Source organism: Malania oleifera, chromosome 12, assembly GCF_029873635.1.
Source record: "Malania oleifera isolate guangnan ecotype guangnan chromosome 12, ASM2987363v1, whole genome shotgun sequence".
NCBI classification, from domain to species: domain Eukaryota; kingdom Viridiplantae; phylum Streptophyta; class Magnoliopsida; order Santalales; family Ximeniaceae; genus Malania; species Malania oleifera.
This window is the reverse complement of record NC_080428.1, coordinates 73,471,157-73,489,250: the sequence shown is the minus strand read 5'-3', so window position 1 is coordinate 73,489,250 and position 18,094 is coordinate 73,471,157. Positions and strand designations below refer to the sequence as shown.

The following is an 18,094-nucleotide window of genomic DNA, read 5'->3' as shown; positions in this document are numbered from 1 at the left end:
TGTTTTATTATGAATGATTGAGTTTATGACTGCATAGATAGACCCTAGGTTGTGTAAAACTGTTGCTAGACTAGTTAACCTAGGAATAAAGTTAAATACCCAATTCACCCCCCTTTTGGGAATACACCAAAACTAACAAAATGCACACTGAAATGAGGGTTTTCAATATTTATAATCGGGCATTCATTGACGAATTCAAGTGGTTCGTCGAAGAACCCATGAAGGAACTTTGTCGACGAGGAGGCTATTTCATCGATGAACCTGAAATTCCCCATACTCTCGGCAATCTCTCGTCAATGAGACACGTGTACCTTGTCGCCGAAATCTATGGGACATTCATCGACGAAGACCTTGGGTTCGTCAACGAAGCCCTATTTTCTCCCTTTAAATTTTCCTTCCCCTTTCCCTATCCTTTATTATTATTATCATTATCCATGAATAAATTTTTCAGGTCTCTACATAGTATGTATTTATGGATAGGTATATCCCCGGTACCCCAATTTGGGTCCTGGTTGACTTTGTTGATATTTGTGGTATCAAAGTTTATTTTGAGAAAGAATATATATAGCATAATTTTTCGGGTCGTTACAGCTTTAAACAACAAAAGGAGAATAGAGCATGGTGGATGGATCGGAGGTCAGGTTCGAACCGATTCGGGTTCGAATAGCGGAGCGGAGATCCATCGACTTCTTCTTCTTCTTTTACTTCTTCTTCTTCTTCTCCAGGTCTCCTTCTTCAGACTAATTTTGAATCTTTGATATAATGTTTTAAACCCCAAGATTTGAAAATCTAATTTTGATTCCTCCTCCAACCGAAAGAGACTTGATGAGAGATAAGAGATGAGTTTGAAATTGGGGTTTTATCTAATGTTTTATTTAGATATTAATAAATAAAATGCAGTATTTTTTTTTTTAAAAAAAATGTCATTTTATATGAAAATTTTAAAATAAAAAAATTATATTTTTTTAAATGGGTGACCCGTTACCCGCTCGGTTAGGATTGGCATGTGTGTGACCTATTTAACATTGACTCGTTTATGACTTGACCCGTTGGTGACCCGCCCGCCTGTTTTGCCAGCCCTACTTGTCTCCTCTAGGATACACAATCGATTTGAATCGTATGACTCTCTCGAATTCTGCACAAATGAAGTCCAAAGCTCCACAAAAAAAAAAAAAAAAAAATTTCTTTGCTTGTCAAACTCTCTAGATTTGAAAGAAGGATGACATGATAAATGATGTGAAGAAATTGGTGTGTAGTGCCAATGCCTTAAGGGTCTATTTATAGGCATAAAATGACCTTTTATTCTCCATGCACTTAATAAATAAGATGTATATATATTTAATAGGTACACACCTAATTTTACGATACACTCACCTAATTAATCTTATGAACTTATGAGATACATACATGAATGACCTAATTAAATGTAGATACATAACTCTTTCCAAGATACGTACTCTTTTTCAAGGTAATAAATAAAATAATAATATTAAAATACACTAAACACATAGTACTAAATATGCCTAAATAAAATGTAACACATTTTCATCATGTCCCTTGTTGTATCCTCATGTCAATATTTTACCCATGCCTAACTGTCACCGTCTGTGCTCCCCACTTACAGCTTGTGTCCTCCTCTACGCGAATTTGAGTGATCAAAGTTTTAGGAGACATATCTTTCTGTTTATGGCGCATGCTCTTCTGGAATTCTCTCCAAGATGGGGTTAACTTGTCAATAATTCCAACCACAACAAAATTGTCTCCAATCTTTATCCCTTCTTATGTAACCTCCACCATTATCATTTGAAAGTCTTGTGCTTGCTCCACAACTGGTTTTTCGTCCACCATTTGATAGCGAAAAAATCGTCTAGTTGCGTATTTTTTCGCTCCTGTCTCCTCGGTACCATACTTATTATGCAAAACCTTATAGGTTTTCTTTGCGGAGGATTAGGTAGTATCATAATAATCATAAAAATGATCGGATAAGCAATTTAAAATATAAAACCGACATTTATACTCATTTTTTTCCGTATTGTTCCAATTTTTCATGGTAATTGACTAATTCATCTTCATTCATTCTTTTCGGTATCGATTTTTTTTTTTTTGGATCTTTCTCGGTGAGAACATAAGCAACTTTAAGGAGACTAAGGTAGAAGGGTACCTTGTCTTTCCATCTCTTGAAGTGAGCTCCTTTAAACCGAAAAGGCTTGTTGAAAGCTCTAATATTTTCATTCGGTTTCTCGATTATAGGCTCCATATATTGAATCTCCTTAAAAATTGTTAGGAAATTTTAAAAAATAAAAATAATAAAACTTAAACACAAATAAAATTACAAATATAAATACGAGAGACACATATATCTCGCTTTTTTAAGGAGATTCAAACCCTCTGCGATTTTTAGCTTAGCCTACAAATTGCTATAGCGGAACTCCTCAAGACTTGCCTCCGCTTAGGATACAACAACCTGATTTGAATCGTATGACTCTCTCCAATTCTGCACAAACGAAGAAGTCCAAAGCTCCACAAAAAAAAAAAACAAAAACCTTTCTTTGCTTGTCAAACTTTCTAAATTTGAAAGAAGGATGACACGATGAATGATGTGAAGAAATTGGTGTATAGTGTCAATGTCTTAAAGGTCTATTTATAGGCACAAAATGACCTTTCATTCTCCGTGCACTAAATAAATAAGATGTATATATATTAAATAGGTACACACCTAATTTTAAGATACACTCGCCTAATTAAATGTAAATACATAACCCATTCCAAGATACGTGTTCTTTTTCAAGATAATAAATAAAATAATAATATTAAAATACACTAAACACATAGTACTAAACATGCCTAAATATATATATTTTAAATTAATCATGCTAACACATTTTCATCATGTCCCTTGTTGTATCCTCATGTCAATATTTTACCCATGCCTAAGTGTCGGTGTCTGTGCTCCCCACTTACAGCCTGCTTCCCCTAAAAAAAAATTTTGTGAAAAAAATGCTCAGCCCTGTCATTTCCTACATCCTCATGAAAATGACCTCAAGCTTACCAATTTAATGCGAACAGGAGACAGCTTCTGCCATACTGAATACAAAATATGGTACACACGCCCATTGCAAAATGTCAGCCACTTGACAGTATATTATACGATTAGGTGCAAACTCTGGGTTGAAGTTTTTGAGATTATTTCAATTGGGTACTCAATTTATATATATATATATATATGTTGTGTGTGTGTGTATATGATTCCATAGTATGATGATATAAAAGAAGAGAAAAGAAAGAGAAAAAAAGTGAATGAACTTTGCAATGAACAAATTCAGAGCTAGGAACAACTTAGAGAAGAATTGCTAAAAAGAAAAAAATATAACAAATGAATAAGAAGACATAGTTTCTAGCAATGGGGGGTCAATTTTTTTGTTGAGAGGAATGAATGTGCAAATGAAGCATGTATGGCTGCCCCAGTGGGAAGCACATCTTCATCAATGCTGAAGTAAGGGCTGTGGGGAGGGTATATGGATCCAGTCCTCTCATTTCCTACTCCTATTAGCAGGAAGGAGCCAGGGACTTGATCCAAGTAGAAGGCAAAATCTTCACTGCCCATGAAGGCAGGAGCTATTTTTGTGTTTTCCTCTCCCAAGATATTGCTAGAGATTCTTCGTGCGTGTTCGTAAATTCCCTCATCATTTTTGGTAGGAGGAATTGTGGGATGCTCTGCGCCTGTGAACTCAATCTCGGATGAACACCGATGCACTGCAGCTTGCCCTTTTATAACCTGCCAGAGATTAGTACTCAGTACATTAGTACTCATTTGCAAAGAATTCTTCATTTTTAGGGTCTGTCACCAAATGGCTTGGAGAGCCTAATTTAGATAACTACCTCTTCGATTCTGTCCCTCAGTGCATAGAAGCTCTCCTTGCCAAAAGCTCTGAAAGTGCCAGCTATTGTAGCCGAGTCAGGAATGATATTAAAGGCAGTCCCTCCATGGATCATAGCCACTGATACCACCTGCATACTCGAAGGAAGAAAATTGTAACATTAATGTCAGAGGCAAAATTCTGTAGGACAAAGGCAGTTATATCATCAGATTTAGCATGAGTTGTGAAGTGAGAGCACTACACCTGGGAATCCATAGGATCTGTCTCCCTTGAAACAATACTTTGCAAGCTAATTACCGATGCTGAAACTGCCAAAATGGGATCAATGGACTTTTGAGGGATTGCTGCATGACCCCCTTTGCCACGGATCTTCGCTTTGAATCCCCCACACCCAGCTAAAAAGTTCCCAGGCCGGGCTGCCACAACGCCTCTTGGATAGGAGTGCACCGTGTGCATCCCAAAGATAGCATCCACATTTTCAAGCACCCCTTCTTGGATCATTTCCTTTGCACCTTCCCCAACTTCCTCAGCTGGTTGAAATATTAGAACAACAGTTCCCTATTTCAGAAGAAAATGAATCCAATTAGAGGCCAATGCTAGTTGCATAGTCTGATTTACATCAACTACATATTGGATGAACTAATTGAAGTACCGGTAAATTCTCTCGGAGTTCTTGCAGGATTTTTGCAGCGCCAAGGAGCATTGTGACGTGGGCATCGTGTCCACAGGCATGCATTTTGCCATCCACTTTGCTCTTGTGCTCCCATTCCACCAACTCCTGCACAAGTACATGAGTTGCACAATCTGTTCAAAGTGTTAAGAGATAGTCCAAAACACGCATTCAAAGTAATTTTGAAACCAGAGCAACTGTACTAATCTAAACTGTAAAAAGGGGACTTCAAAAACTGACAGAAGTCTTGTATTCAGGACTAAATTGAATTGGGCCTTTAACCCATATCCCAAGGTCTATGCATAATGGCAGATGGATCTATCAAAGGGGGAAGTTTAACAATCATGAAATGAACAATTATATTGTGTGCGCACGCGTGTGTATGAACTGTTCAGATTAATTAAAAAATTCACAGTAAAATGAAGTCATTCAGAGAATCATACAAGGAAAAAACAATATCCCATTCAAAGATAATTGCATTAGTAAAAGAAATTCTTCTGCTGATTTTTAATAAAAGGGATGGTTTGTCTGTTAACTGTAGAGTGTAAACATGCTATCAGTACTGTTCACGAGTCCAACACCCACTCATACTAAAGTCTAATCCAGGAGATTACATCAACCACTGTTCCTGTGTGGGTCCAGGAACCATCATCCCTGGATCTTTAATTGCACTTGTATTATAAATTTCAGAACATTCTCAATAACCCAAAAATCAAAATCAAGTTAAACAAAAATGGATTGGATTACTATTGTCGTCGTCGTTGTTTTTGAAAGGTTAAACAAAAGACGGATTATATGCTGATGAACCAATTTAGATAGTGCTAAATCATATAGTGCTAAATCATGTGTGTGGCAAGACTGATGATCACCTGAATGGGCAGGGCATCCATATCTGCTCTCAGAGCCACAAAGGGAGGAGAACCAGTCCCTATGGTAGCTACTACGCCGGTTCGAGCCACCGGCCACCGGTAACTGATACCGAGGCGGTCGAGCTCGAGCCTAATGAGCTCACTTGTGTGAAATTCCTCATACGCGAGTTCTGGGTTCTCGTGGATTTTCCTCCTTATCTTCTTCATCCAGTTCACAGAGGATGGATCATTAGCCAGCCTTAGTATGTGGTCTTTCAGTGAAGAATTTTGGTTTGTTGCGAGAAAATCAGAGCATCTTTCATGGAAAGCAGTGTGTTTCTGTTGGTCCAAACAGCAGCAGAAGGGGAGTGCAGCAATGGAGATTAAAAGGGAGAGTTGCAGAAGATGGCTCATGGCTCTGAGGCAAACTAAAAGTTGAGGGAGGAAAGAGCAGTTGTTTCTTTATATAAGATCATCATGCTAGTTGAGGAGGTGCTTTTTGGGATACCCCTCAAGAAATTCCTTATGGTGGATGAGTGGCAGTCGCTGTGCAGGTAAAAAAAAAAGGAATTATAAAACTAACTTCACCTAAAAAGTCTGTGGGAGGTAAGATTTTGATCGCAGGAGGAGAGATTTCCGGCGAGTGAAAACAGGAAAGCTCTTTATTGTTGAATTATTTTCTAAAATATTTGATTTTATGGATTTTTTCAAAATCTTTTTTTTATGAATTTTCTAAAGTAATTAATGTTTCGTGAGTTTGTCTTGTCCCACATTGAAAAAAGTGAAAAAAGAAAAATCATTAATAAATGATAAGCTAAGTATGTGAGCTTTGGGATGCCAGTGGTGTACCAGCACTTAGCGCTTGATGCTTACATTGTTATGAGATCGTGACTGTTTATAATAATCGGATGGTTAAAAATTAACCTTATGTCTTTTTTTAAGATTAAGTGGTGAGACCTAGTCAACGGTACCATCAACTGAACAAGAAGTCAAATTTGCTTCGCGATTTGAACAGATGCAAACTTTCGAAAAATGCATAATTTTGTCTATAAATAGACAGAATTAACTCCAAGAAATAATATAGAAAATTCTTCATTCTCTTATTCTCTTTCTTACAAAAGTTTCCACAAATTATATCTTTTTCAGATATGGATTATATTATCTACAAAAATAGAATTTCAAAAAATTTATTTAGATTACTTATTTGTGATCAGTTTTCGTTTGTATATAACGCAAACTGATATCAAATCATATTCTGAGTTTTATTATATTCTGAAAACGTATTTGCTGACCCAATACACACCAATCTAGTAGAGATGTTTTAAAGAAAACAACATTATGACGTGCTTTGAAGCAAATTTCTGTTTTGCAATTTTTCCTCATCTTATACTTACATTTATAGCGATAGTTTCACATTATGTGAAATCTATAAAAAAGCTCATCAAGAAAGCTAAAAACTGAGTTTTGGAAGTTAGACAGATTGTTAACCAAACACAATCGGCACAATTCAACTTTTACTTTTAAAAATGAGAAATTGAGACACAAAAAAAAAAAAAAACAAAACAAAAACAAAAAAACAAACTCCACCCATGTCAAGAACAAGAATTGTATATACTGCAAAAGATGTCTTCTTTCTTTTTTCTTTTCTTTTTAAAATTTTTGATTTTGATTTTTTGGAGATGGAGGAACAGCTTGCTTTGGCAGCCTTATAGATTTCACATAATTTGAAACTATTGCTATAAATGTAAGTATAAGATGAGAAAAAGGTGCCCCCACAGGCATGGAGCTGTAGAAAGATATCAACACGTAAGAAGGAGTATCGGAGGTTCAATTTTAAGTAGATACACTCATGGAACCAGCGGTACCTGTGGATAGTGAGAATTTACTTTGTGAGCCAACGGGGACCGTGGATGGTGAGAGTTCATTCTGTGAGCCAGTAGGAACTGTGGATGATGAGAGTTTTCTGTTAGCCAGCAGGGACAGTTGATGGTAATGGAGATATGTCACGGGGGTCGAGTTAGCTGAACGACCAACTGATGCACGGAAGTTGTGTCTGCATTCCGGACTTTACCTTATCAATGAGACCTAGGGGGAGGACGCTGATCCGTAAGTTTGGTGTCGCACCAAGGGATCCGAAGGGTTTGTTGGTGGCTGGAGTTCCTATGTAATCAAAAAAAGAAAAAGGAAAAAGAAGAAGATGAGAAAAAGCTGTAAAACAGAAATTTGCTTCAAGGCACGCTATAATATAGTTTTCTTTAAAACGTTATTTGTCTCCACTAGACTAGTATGTATTAGGTCAGCAAATACGTTTCCAAGATAGAATGAAACTGAAAATATGATTTGATATCAGTTTGTATTATATACAAATGAATACTGATCACAAATACTCTTACAATAATCTGAACAAATTTTTTGAAATTCTATTTATGTAGATAATAGAAATAGGGTTGCCAAAGCAAGCTATTCCTCCATCTCCAAAAAATCAAAATTTTAAATTTTAAAAAACTTAAAAACAAAAAACACAAGAAAAAAAAGAAAGAAGAATCTCATCTTTTGCAGTATATACAATTATTTTTCTTGACATGGGTAGAGTTTGGCTTCTTTTCTTTTCTTTTTCTCAATTTATCATTTTTAAAAGTAAAAGTTGAATTGTGCCTATTGTGTTTGGTTAACAATTTGTCTAACTTCTAAAACTCAGCTTTTACCTTTCTTGACTACCTTTTTTTTAGCTTTCTTGATGAGCTTTTTTAAAGATGAGTTTGTTTCCCCATTTTTGCATAAATTTCTCCTTTTTAAAAGTAAAAGGTGGGTTGCATATATTTGATAAATAAAATTTTTTAACTTTTTAAAGTCAACTATTTAGTGAGCAAGGCAAGCTAACTTTTTTCTCTAACAAATTATTCACTTTCATTGGTGTCCCTATTATTATTATTTTTTAAAAAATATCACAAAATTATGAATGCATTAATTATATTTCTCAAAAATGCATATTTATTTTAGTCATTTTAAATACTTTTAAGAACCTTATAACTTTTATATCAAACACTCAAAGTCGATTTTTTTTAATAATTTTTTTCATAGTGGGGCCAAATAGTTTTAAAATAATTAAAAAAAACTTTTTTCATCTGCTCTTTTTCAAAAGGTGCTTTGATAAAAAATAAAAAAAAAAAGTTATTCTTATTAGTTCTTTTTTAAAAGATCCTTATAAAAAGTTACCGAGGGGTCAAACTAAGCCTAGTAAATTAGTAAACCAACTAGATATTAGAGCATTTAGGGCAATCCTTAATTCTTTTTGAAAAATTCGATTAGTGAGTCAAATATCTTTTCATGTTTTATTTAATAAGATAGAATCCAAAAGACCTTTTCTAATTTTAATAAAAACCAATGCTCAAAGCTAAAATTGAAATTATCAATTTTTTTTTGTTACTTGTAATTATTGAAAATTATTATGACAAAAAAATATTATTATATTAAATAAAAAACTTCAGTTTATATAATTATTGTTTATTTTACCAAATCATCATGGTCCCTTTGGATCAAAAATTTTTTTTAAGGAAAAGAAAGGAAAGTAATATAAGAAGAAAATTTATTTTTCTATTTTATCTCTATACCAAATACTAATATAAACCAAATTTGTTTTAATGTGTGAAAAATTAATTTTTTGTTCATTCACTTTGCACATATTTGTTTTTTTCTCACTTTTCTTGATAAACAAATATGCTAGTGTAGTTTTTCACCATTTTTTTCCCTTTTTTATCTTTTTTTTTTCTTCTACTCTCTATTTGAAACTTAGAAAATTTTGGGAAAAGGAAAGGGAAATATGAAGGAATCCATTTTTTCATGTTTGGTTACCAAGGAAAGTAAGAAAAAAAATAAAAAAATATATCAAATCAATGAATAAAATATGATTTTACACACCATTTACATTTGATCTTTCTTAATTTTTAATCATATTAAAACAAATTTTCGTTTTTAGTAGCATTTGGTATACAAGAAAAATATAGTAAAAAGTGAGTTTTCTTATTTTTCTTTGCTTTTCTCAACCAAAATCTTTGATCCAAACAAACCCCTAATGTTTTCTCAACTCCAAACAGACCTTTATGCTCTTGCTAGTTAAATATATTAAATTTTTTCTTTTTTGATAATCCAGGACCTCCAATTACCATTGTGCCACTTTGAATATTATGGTGCGGCATCAAAATCGGAGGGGTGAAAGCCGTCCGCCCATTAATGCACCCTTGATAATTCACTAGAATAAACTTTCAAGAGATAATCGAATCCGTAACCTTGGAATCACCAAAATCATAAGTCACCTTTACCACTTAAGTCAACCCCACTATGCCGAATATATTAAATTTATTTTTGAAAAATATTGACACTAAACAATTAAAGTATATTTAGATTCTATGAATTATAGTTAAGTTGAGTGTTCAACACGTAACACTCAAATTACTAAACAGCCTTAAATTACATTAAGGCTAAGACTAAGCACAGATAGGGTTGCTAGCTAGAAGTATGTCTTGATAACCATAATAATTAATTTACACCATCGCTGACCACATGCAATAGCTCCAATTCTAGTCGTACCCTTCACGTTGCTTCTGCTCATTAATTAATATAATTATCAAATTAATTTATATACATATCATTTTATCAACACTCTTGGTATTATCTGGAACTAAATTCTAATAATTAAAAATGTGTAATTAAGAAGAACTTTTAAAAATTTATTTTAGACAAACTAACTATAATAATTAACAAGCTTGAGGTTTTAGAAGTTTCAGAAATCTCTCCTGAAATATTTCAAAGATCTTTCATAAGGTCTGTTAAAAAAACATAAATTTTTTCTTATATTTTGTAAAATAATGAAAGATTCGTTTATTATATCATATTATTTTATTTTATTTGAAGATTATTTTATTTATAAAGAAAGGAAAAAGGTTAATGCTCCAAATAGTGTGCATGAACCATTTAAATATTTATCTTATGCATCACATGGGAGGCCTGCAGTAATGGTATGTTTAATGCCCTTCTCATTTTTTATTTTTTTTACTTTATACTATGCTTCAAAGTGGATGCCCCTTTTCGAAGAAATTTAAGTTATTAAATCAAAGATTCTCTGATAAATATTTTTTTTTTTTAAAAGATGTTAAGTTTTTAGAATTAGATTCTAAATTTTTATGTTTTGTTGAGTAGGATTATTCATATCAAGAATTATTTTCATAATTTAACTTATTTTTCTTGCACTATTTCATGTGTGATATATTCTCTAATATTCTGTCTTTAATTTTCATTATTTTTTACACATTTAGGGACATTTAATTTACAAAAATTAAATATTTAGATCAGTTTTCACAGTATAAAATCTTAAACTTTTATAAATATTATAATGATTTTTTATGTTTAATTAAGGGCAAAAAGGCACTTATCTTTCTTAACATTCAGTAAAAAGATAAAGACCTTCCTTAAGATTTTAAAAGTATCGTATAACTCTATAGAAATTTCAAAAATGTTACATACCTTTTTTAAAATTTTTCAAAAAATTATAGACTTCCTCTAAAAAAAATTTTTTTTTTTTTTTTAAAATATTTATATTTTTTTGGTAAACCTCAAGGAATGTCACTAAAATTTTTAAAATTTTAGGAGGGGTTTTGAAAATTTTGAAACCCCGCAGTAAATAATTATTTTTTACTTTTTAATTGCTTAAATTTAGTTTAATATATTGACGCAATATCCCATATTTAGAATGTTATGGTCTCATTTACTTCGTAATAATTATGTTCTTATAAAACGGGGACAAGCATTTTTATGGAAATTTGACATTTTTAAAATCTCAATTTTAATTACAAATGAAACCCATTTATATCATTTAATTTCCAAAATAATAATCAAAATAATTACAAAATCCTTTTAAAGTTAAAATAGGGATGAATTTCATCACAAGAAATTTTTTCACAATTTACTTGTGATTTAATCGAATTAATTTTTTCTTCCCATTTGTTGTGGAGAGAAAATTCCTGGCCGCACACCTGGGATTATATGTTCTGTGACGTAAGCGCGGACGGTGGAGATCTTGCGAGGAGGGCGAAAGCGCATGAGCGTTGATGGTGATGAGACGCAGGGAATGATTTTTTTTAGGGGTCCGCAGAAATCTGGAGTTTGTGGAGGAGAAGGGGACAGCGAGATGAGGATGGACGGCAGTGATTGGTCGATGATCCAAGGACGAGAATGACAGCACGTGACGGAAGTTATGTTCTTAGGTGGGGCCGAAGAGTAGCACTTGACGGGGACGGCTTTGTTTGATTGGCTGTGGAATCTCCTCGTTGGCCTATCTATCTGAGTATGAAATTACGGTTGGCTCCAAAATTCTCACCACCTTTACTCTGCATCCAATTATTTATTTCCTTTCCAAAAATAAAAGATGCCATCATGCCGCAATTATTTTTATTTCCGAGAAAAGACTTAACAATTACGAACACCTTTTTTTTCTGGGAAAATGTTTTAGAATTCATTATTACAGAACATAGGGTGTTGACGAATCTTTTTTATAAATCTCAAGATAAGTTTATTATATTTTTGAAATCTTAAAACCTCAAAAAACGTATCTATCTTTTTTCCAAACATAAGCAAAGATCAGTGTCTTTTTCCCTAAAGTTGCTCACCTCTCTCGAGGTTTGGCAGAAAGATATAACATTCCCTGAGGTTTCAAAAATGTAACAGATATCTCTCGAGATTCAAAAAATGTTACAAATTTTCTTTAAAGTTTGCCAAAAAGACCGACATCTCCTTAAAAAACTTGTATTTTTATATAATATAATTAGAAGTTTACGTCTTTTTGACAAGTTTTAAGAGAGGTTTAAAACCTTGGGAAAAGCTCATGAAATCTTTGAAATCTTAGGGAAGATTATTGTTTTTTTTATCAAATCTCAGGAGAGATCAGTGCCTTTCACCTAATAATACTTTTGTAGTTACAATAATAACAAAAAAATCAAACCTTAGTCCCACTAAGTGGGGTCGATTATATAAATCATTTTTCACCAATTTATGCAATCATAAACCATTTCTTTTGATAGATTCAAGAATATTAAATTCTTACTATCTCCTCCCAAGGTCCACCCTTACCCCTTCTATTGCCTCCCACGATAACTAAATAAATATTAATATAATATTTTTGTAATTAAAAAATTTAAAATTTTATGCAAAATGAATGATTGCTTATAAGTACTTTTTTTACTAGTTTAAACACTTTTTTAGAGCAAAAGGCAATGCATTTTCCTGAAAATTATCATGATGCAAACTTCTATTTTTTTTAAATAAAAAAGGAAGCAAACTTTGCATGAAATTTTAATTTTCAAAATATTATAAATTTTTCTTTAATATTTAATTTTTGAAATATTTATTCCCCTCACCTTAATCTGTCTATCAAGTTTAGATTGAGAGAATAAGTGTCATGAACTTGAGGAGGTGTGATTAAATTTGAAACTTCAAGTTGGAGTTTGTGTTTCAAACTAGGATAGGCAAAAATAAATGTGAAATTATGGGTAGATGAAGAGTTTGCTTTCACTCTTTAGTTCATTCCCATTGAACAAAGAAAATATTTTTATTATTATTATTTTTAATTTGTAGGGAGGGTCAATTTATAAAAATTTGATTTTAACTGAAAAACAAGATTAGTAATTTATTTTATTTTTCTAAGAAGACATTCATCTAGAGCACTATACTAGTATTATGCAATAATAAAAAAAATATTTGCGTTACGCGAGATAATTTTTTTTTTTTTCAAAAAAGAAAAAATAATGAAATATTTAGGTATTATTTAAAAAGCAATTACCTAAGTTGAAAAAGATAAAGTTAGTTTATGGAAAATATCTTCTTTTTAGTCCAAAATATGCATTACTTATGCTAATGATCCTAAACTTAGGAAAAAGGTTATTGAAAATAATTTTTGGAAAAACTTAAACAAATGTAATTTTTTAAAAACTTTAAAATTACGCAGGTTTTATATTGTCTTGATATACATGAGTGAATACCAACTTGATTCGAAAGTTTGAGATATTAGGTTTTGAGTCCGTCCTATATTTAGTTTTTCGATTTGAGATAGCTCTCATGAGTGAAATTTCCAACATACTCTCCCTTAATCGTGAATCTCTATAACTCTTCCTTGAACGAGAACCATGTCCCTAGTAGTTGTTTGAATGAAGACTCAATTTTTGAAGTTTCTTTTTTAATTGAAAGATGAGATTAGTAAATTCACTCCACTTCTCTATTTAGGGTGGGGGGTGGGGGGTTGGGGGGGAAGTCGTATTATGCAATCATAACATAAAAAAGGTACCTTTCCAAGTTTGAAGAATGTGAAAATTTCAATTGAAAGATGAGATTAGTAAAATTTATTTTAAGATTTTTTTTTATCAAAAAAACAAGTCATCTAGAAGCAAAGCATTCTATAATGGTATCATGCAATTATTACTAATTTTAAAAATTGACATTTTGAATAGTAAATATTTATGTTAGGTAATTATTTAAAAGTGATTATGTAAGTCAAAAATATTGAACTTACAGCTTTATGAAAGACATCTTCCTTTTTTTTTTTGGAATATAATTATTCCATCAGAATGACGTTGTCGAAATTTAGAGCGTTCAATATCAAGCATATATTATCTACCAAGTTTCTGATCGATGCGCTCTCCAATATGTATGAGCAGTCTTCAGTCGCAAATAAGGTACATCTCATGAAAAGACTATTTACAATAAGCATGTCTGCAGGTGAAAGTTTCAGTTGGCATTTGAATAATTTCAATGAGTCGTCGAATCAACTCGCCTCAGTCGGGATAACGTTTGATAATGAGATTCATGCCCTACTGATTCTCAGTCAGTTGCCTGAAAGTTGGAATGGTGTTGTTACTGCCATCAGTAGCTCCGCAGGAAAATCGAAGCTTGTATACGAGTATACGGTGAGGTAGTCAACATGATTTTGATGGAGGAAATCAGAATGCTGTCAAACTATGGCTCCACTTCAAGTTCAGCCTTGAACATTGAGAGTCAAGGCAGAGGAAACAGCCATGGACGATCAAACAACCGCGGCAGATCTAGGCCCAGGCAGTCTAAATGCAGAAATCCCAGAGATACTCAGGACACAGGTTCCCAGAGTACAAAAGTTATTGAGTGCTGGAACTGTGGAAAAACTGGTCATTTACAATAAAGTTAGAAGAAAGAATATGAGACGAGGGCAAAGATAGAAGTAAATATTGCTTCCAAAAATGATGAGTTGTTGATCTACTCTTTGGAGAGCAAGCAGGAGTCTTGGGTCTTAGACTCTGGAGCCTCATTTTATGCGACTTGCTGCAGAGATTGCCTAGAGGAGTACACACAAGGTAATTTTGGTAAGGTGTACCTTGACAATGATCAACCTTACGACATAACCGACAAGGGAGTTGTGAAGATCAATATAAACGGGTTAGTATAGAAGCTGAAGGATGTCAAATATATTCCAAACCTGAGAAAGAATTTGATCTCAATTGGTCAGCTGGCAGATGAGGGATACACAACGAAATTTATTGGTGATGAATGGAAAGTTTCAAGGGGTGTACTAACGATTACGCGAGGTAAGAAAAGCGAAACACTTTTTCTAACCTCCAATGCCTCCATGTCTATTTCAGTTTTTGCAAGAAATGACAAAAACAACATCTGGCACCAATGACTCGGTCACATGAACGAGAAGGGACTCAGGGTGATGCATTAAAAGGGAAAATTGAGTGGTCTACAGTCAGTACAAATTGACATGTGTGAAGATTGTATAGTTAGGAAACAGAAGAGGGTCAGTTTCTAGATAAACACTCGTGTCCCAAAGAATAAGAGACTAGAACTAGTCCACTCAGAATGTGTCGGGACACAACAGTAGAATGTCGAGAATCCTCAGGTGGAGGAACCAGTGGAGCAAATCGTCGCACCACTGCCTCTTACTTCAGCTCCGGAGCTTAGGAGATCTACTCGGTCCCATATAACAAACAGAAGATATATTAATTACTTACTTCCTACAGATGGAGGAGAGCCCGAATGCTATGATGAAGCATGTCAGGTGGCAGATACGAGCAAGTGGGAGCTTGCGATGAAGTCCCTTACCTCCAACAGAATGTGGGAACTAGCTGAGTTGCCCAAAGGCGTTCACAACAAGTGGGTGTACAGAATCAAAGAGGAGCATGACGGCTCCAGAAGGTACAAGCCTCGGTTGGTAGTCAAAGGCTTCAAACAGAAGGAAGGGATTGACTACACCTGTAACGACCAGAATTTAAATTGGAAATTTGAATAATAAAGGTAGGGAAATGGAGACCGGAAACAGAAAGAAGTTCGTCGACGACATTGAATTTTGGAAGGGCTAAAAACAGGGGTTCAACAGGATTTCGTCGACGAAGTCTTTAAGAATTTCATCGACGAGAAAATACCGAGAGGGGTTTTGAGGCAGCCTGAATTTCGTCGACGAATACAAGGTCTCGTCAACAAAATTTGTTAAGGACTCGTCGACGAAGATCGGGCTCGTCGACGAATCTTGCTGCTTTATAAATAGAGAAATCTGGGAAATATCTCATTTTTAAAGAAATCTCTCTCTCTCCTCTTTGGCCCTCTCACTATCTCTCTTCAATTTTGGGCTGGTTTTACGCTGGATCGAAGATCTGAGGCTACCACGATGCTCCTGGCGAAGTTTCCTATAAGTTTGCCGGAGTGGATCGTCAGGAAAACGGAGTTGAAAATCATCCCTGAGTTGAGGTAAGACTTTTTAAGCCAAATTAGACTTCATGGTATCTTATAGAAATTGACGTACGCATGAAAATACTGATATTTAATACTAGAAGTTTTGAGTTTCAGGGTGTTGATCAGGAACTCATACGGGGGTTAGCCTAGGCTATTTTGGAGGCTTTCTCAGTAGCTAGGTAAGGGAGTAAACTAAAGCAGTTCTTTTCCATGCAAACTATTATTGATTATGAGTAGATTTATTTTTCAGAAAAACATATGATATATTCGTTTATTATGAATGAAATGTACGATTGGGAAAATACTGCTATGATGCTTAAAAAGTATAAGTATGTCTGAGATGTCAGAAAATCATGATTTTAAAATATGAAGTATGACTTTTAATAGAGCATGTGTGGCATGAATATTATTTTACGTAAAATGAGATATGATATGAATGCTTTTACGAGTAAAATACAATTTTAGGTATTTTGGAAAGATGGGTTATGTTATATTGAGTTGACGAATATATGATAAATGAGTTATTTTCAAATATAAATACCTGAAATGTATTTGGCGCGAGGCCATATTTATGTTATCAGCACGAGGTCGTATTTATGTTATTGGCGCAAGGCCATATTTAGTATGATTTTGGCACGAGGCCATACATATGATTTCGGCGCGAGGTCGTATCTATGTTTTCAGCACGAGGCTGTAATGATGTTATGTATGATCATGTATTATATGTTATTACAACTAGGATGTTAATTTAGTTCAGACCAGGAGCTCGGTACCGTAGCTATGGGTAGATCAGATTTGGCACGAGGCCATATTTGTGCTAACCATCCCGCGAGGGGATGTGAGATGGATAGTCGATGTGGCTTTCAGAAAAGCGTGGACGTCCACCTGGCAGTCCAGACCAGGGTGTGGCGGGCCCATCGTACTTACAGATTTATTTGATTCAGCAGTGGTTTGCCAGCCATTGTCAGGTCCCGCCTTCGGGCTACACAACCCGTCACGGGGGGTAATACATGACATTAGCTAGCTATTCATCCTGGGTATATTTTCAGTACTACAGTTACAACAGATGTTTTTATGTATGTTATTACGAGTTATAGCAGATGTTTATGTATGTTATGATTTATTAACGAATATGAAAATACATGATTATCCAGCATGATATTATGATTATTTCCAGAGTTATGAAATGTACTGTATATATATAAGCACTTTAAATATTCATGTTGCCACACAGTTATATTTAGTTTACTTTCCCTTACTGAGAAGTGTCTCACCCCCAACATTAATATATTTTTCAGGAAACCCAGAGAGACCGGCGGGTCAAGGCCACCGTTGAATTAGTGAGATTATCCGTGAGAAGGGTAAGATTTTGTACTAGGGTTAGAGTTATTTTGTGTGACCCTAGAGATATTTTGATGTATATGGATATGTACAGAAGTACAGTATTAGATTGATGATAATGGAAAGCTCTAGTATTATATTTTATGGATGGATGTATGAATTTTTTGTGTTTACTGCTGGTAGGTTTTCCGCTATGTATGACAGGTGTCCCCGTTACCCACGGGTTCAGGTTGACCATTTATTTATTATGTTGTATTTTATTGAGGGACGTTACAACACCGACATCTTTGCACTAGTTGTGAAGCTGACAGCCATCAGATTAGTTCGCAAGAATCGAGCAGACAGGAAGGTGGTAACTACAGAGAAACTGAAGTTGTGTTCAACTTCAATTGGTCTTCATGCATAAAGACATATTTTGAGCACATCATTTATTCATGATACTGGTTGAGGAGGCGTCTCCATCTCCAAGTGGGAGATTGTTGTTGCTGGAGCTAAGAGACGCTGAGTTGGAGACATGCATGAGGAGATAAAACAGCTGAGCTAGAGACACGCGTGAAGAGAGTTGCAAGCTGGACATTTATCCACCATTTATCTCATGATTGTAAACCTCC

At 34.1% G+C, this 18,094-nt stretch overlaps 1 protein-coding gene across 1 annotated transcript; it reads right to left on the bottom strand.

The window, feature by feature from the left end:
• Positions 1–3,284: 3,284 nt before the first annotated feature.
• On the bottom strand, positions 3,285–5,978 carry LOC131144402 (IAA-amino acid hydrolase ILR1-like 1). The gene is made up of 5 exons (XM_058093038.1): positions 5,418–5,978; positions 4,531–4,656; positions 4,122–4,436; positions 3,880–4,008; positions 3,285–3,775 (listed from the first exon to the last, which is right to left on the bottom strand). The coding sequence occupies exons 1-5, from the start codon at positions 5,808–5,810 to the stop codon at positions 3,395–3,397; spliced, it is 1,344 nt and encodes a 447-aa protein (XP_057949021.1). The 5' UTR covers positions 5,811–5,978; the 3' UTR covers positions 3,285–3,394.
• Between the last annotated feature and the right edge of the window lie 12,116 nt (positions 5,979–18,094).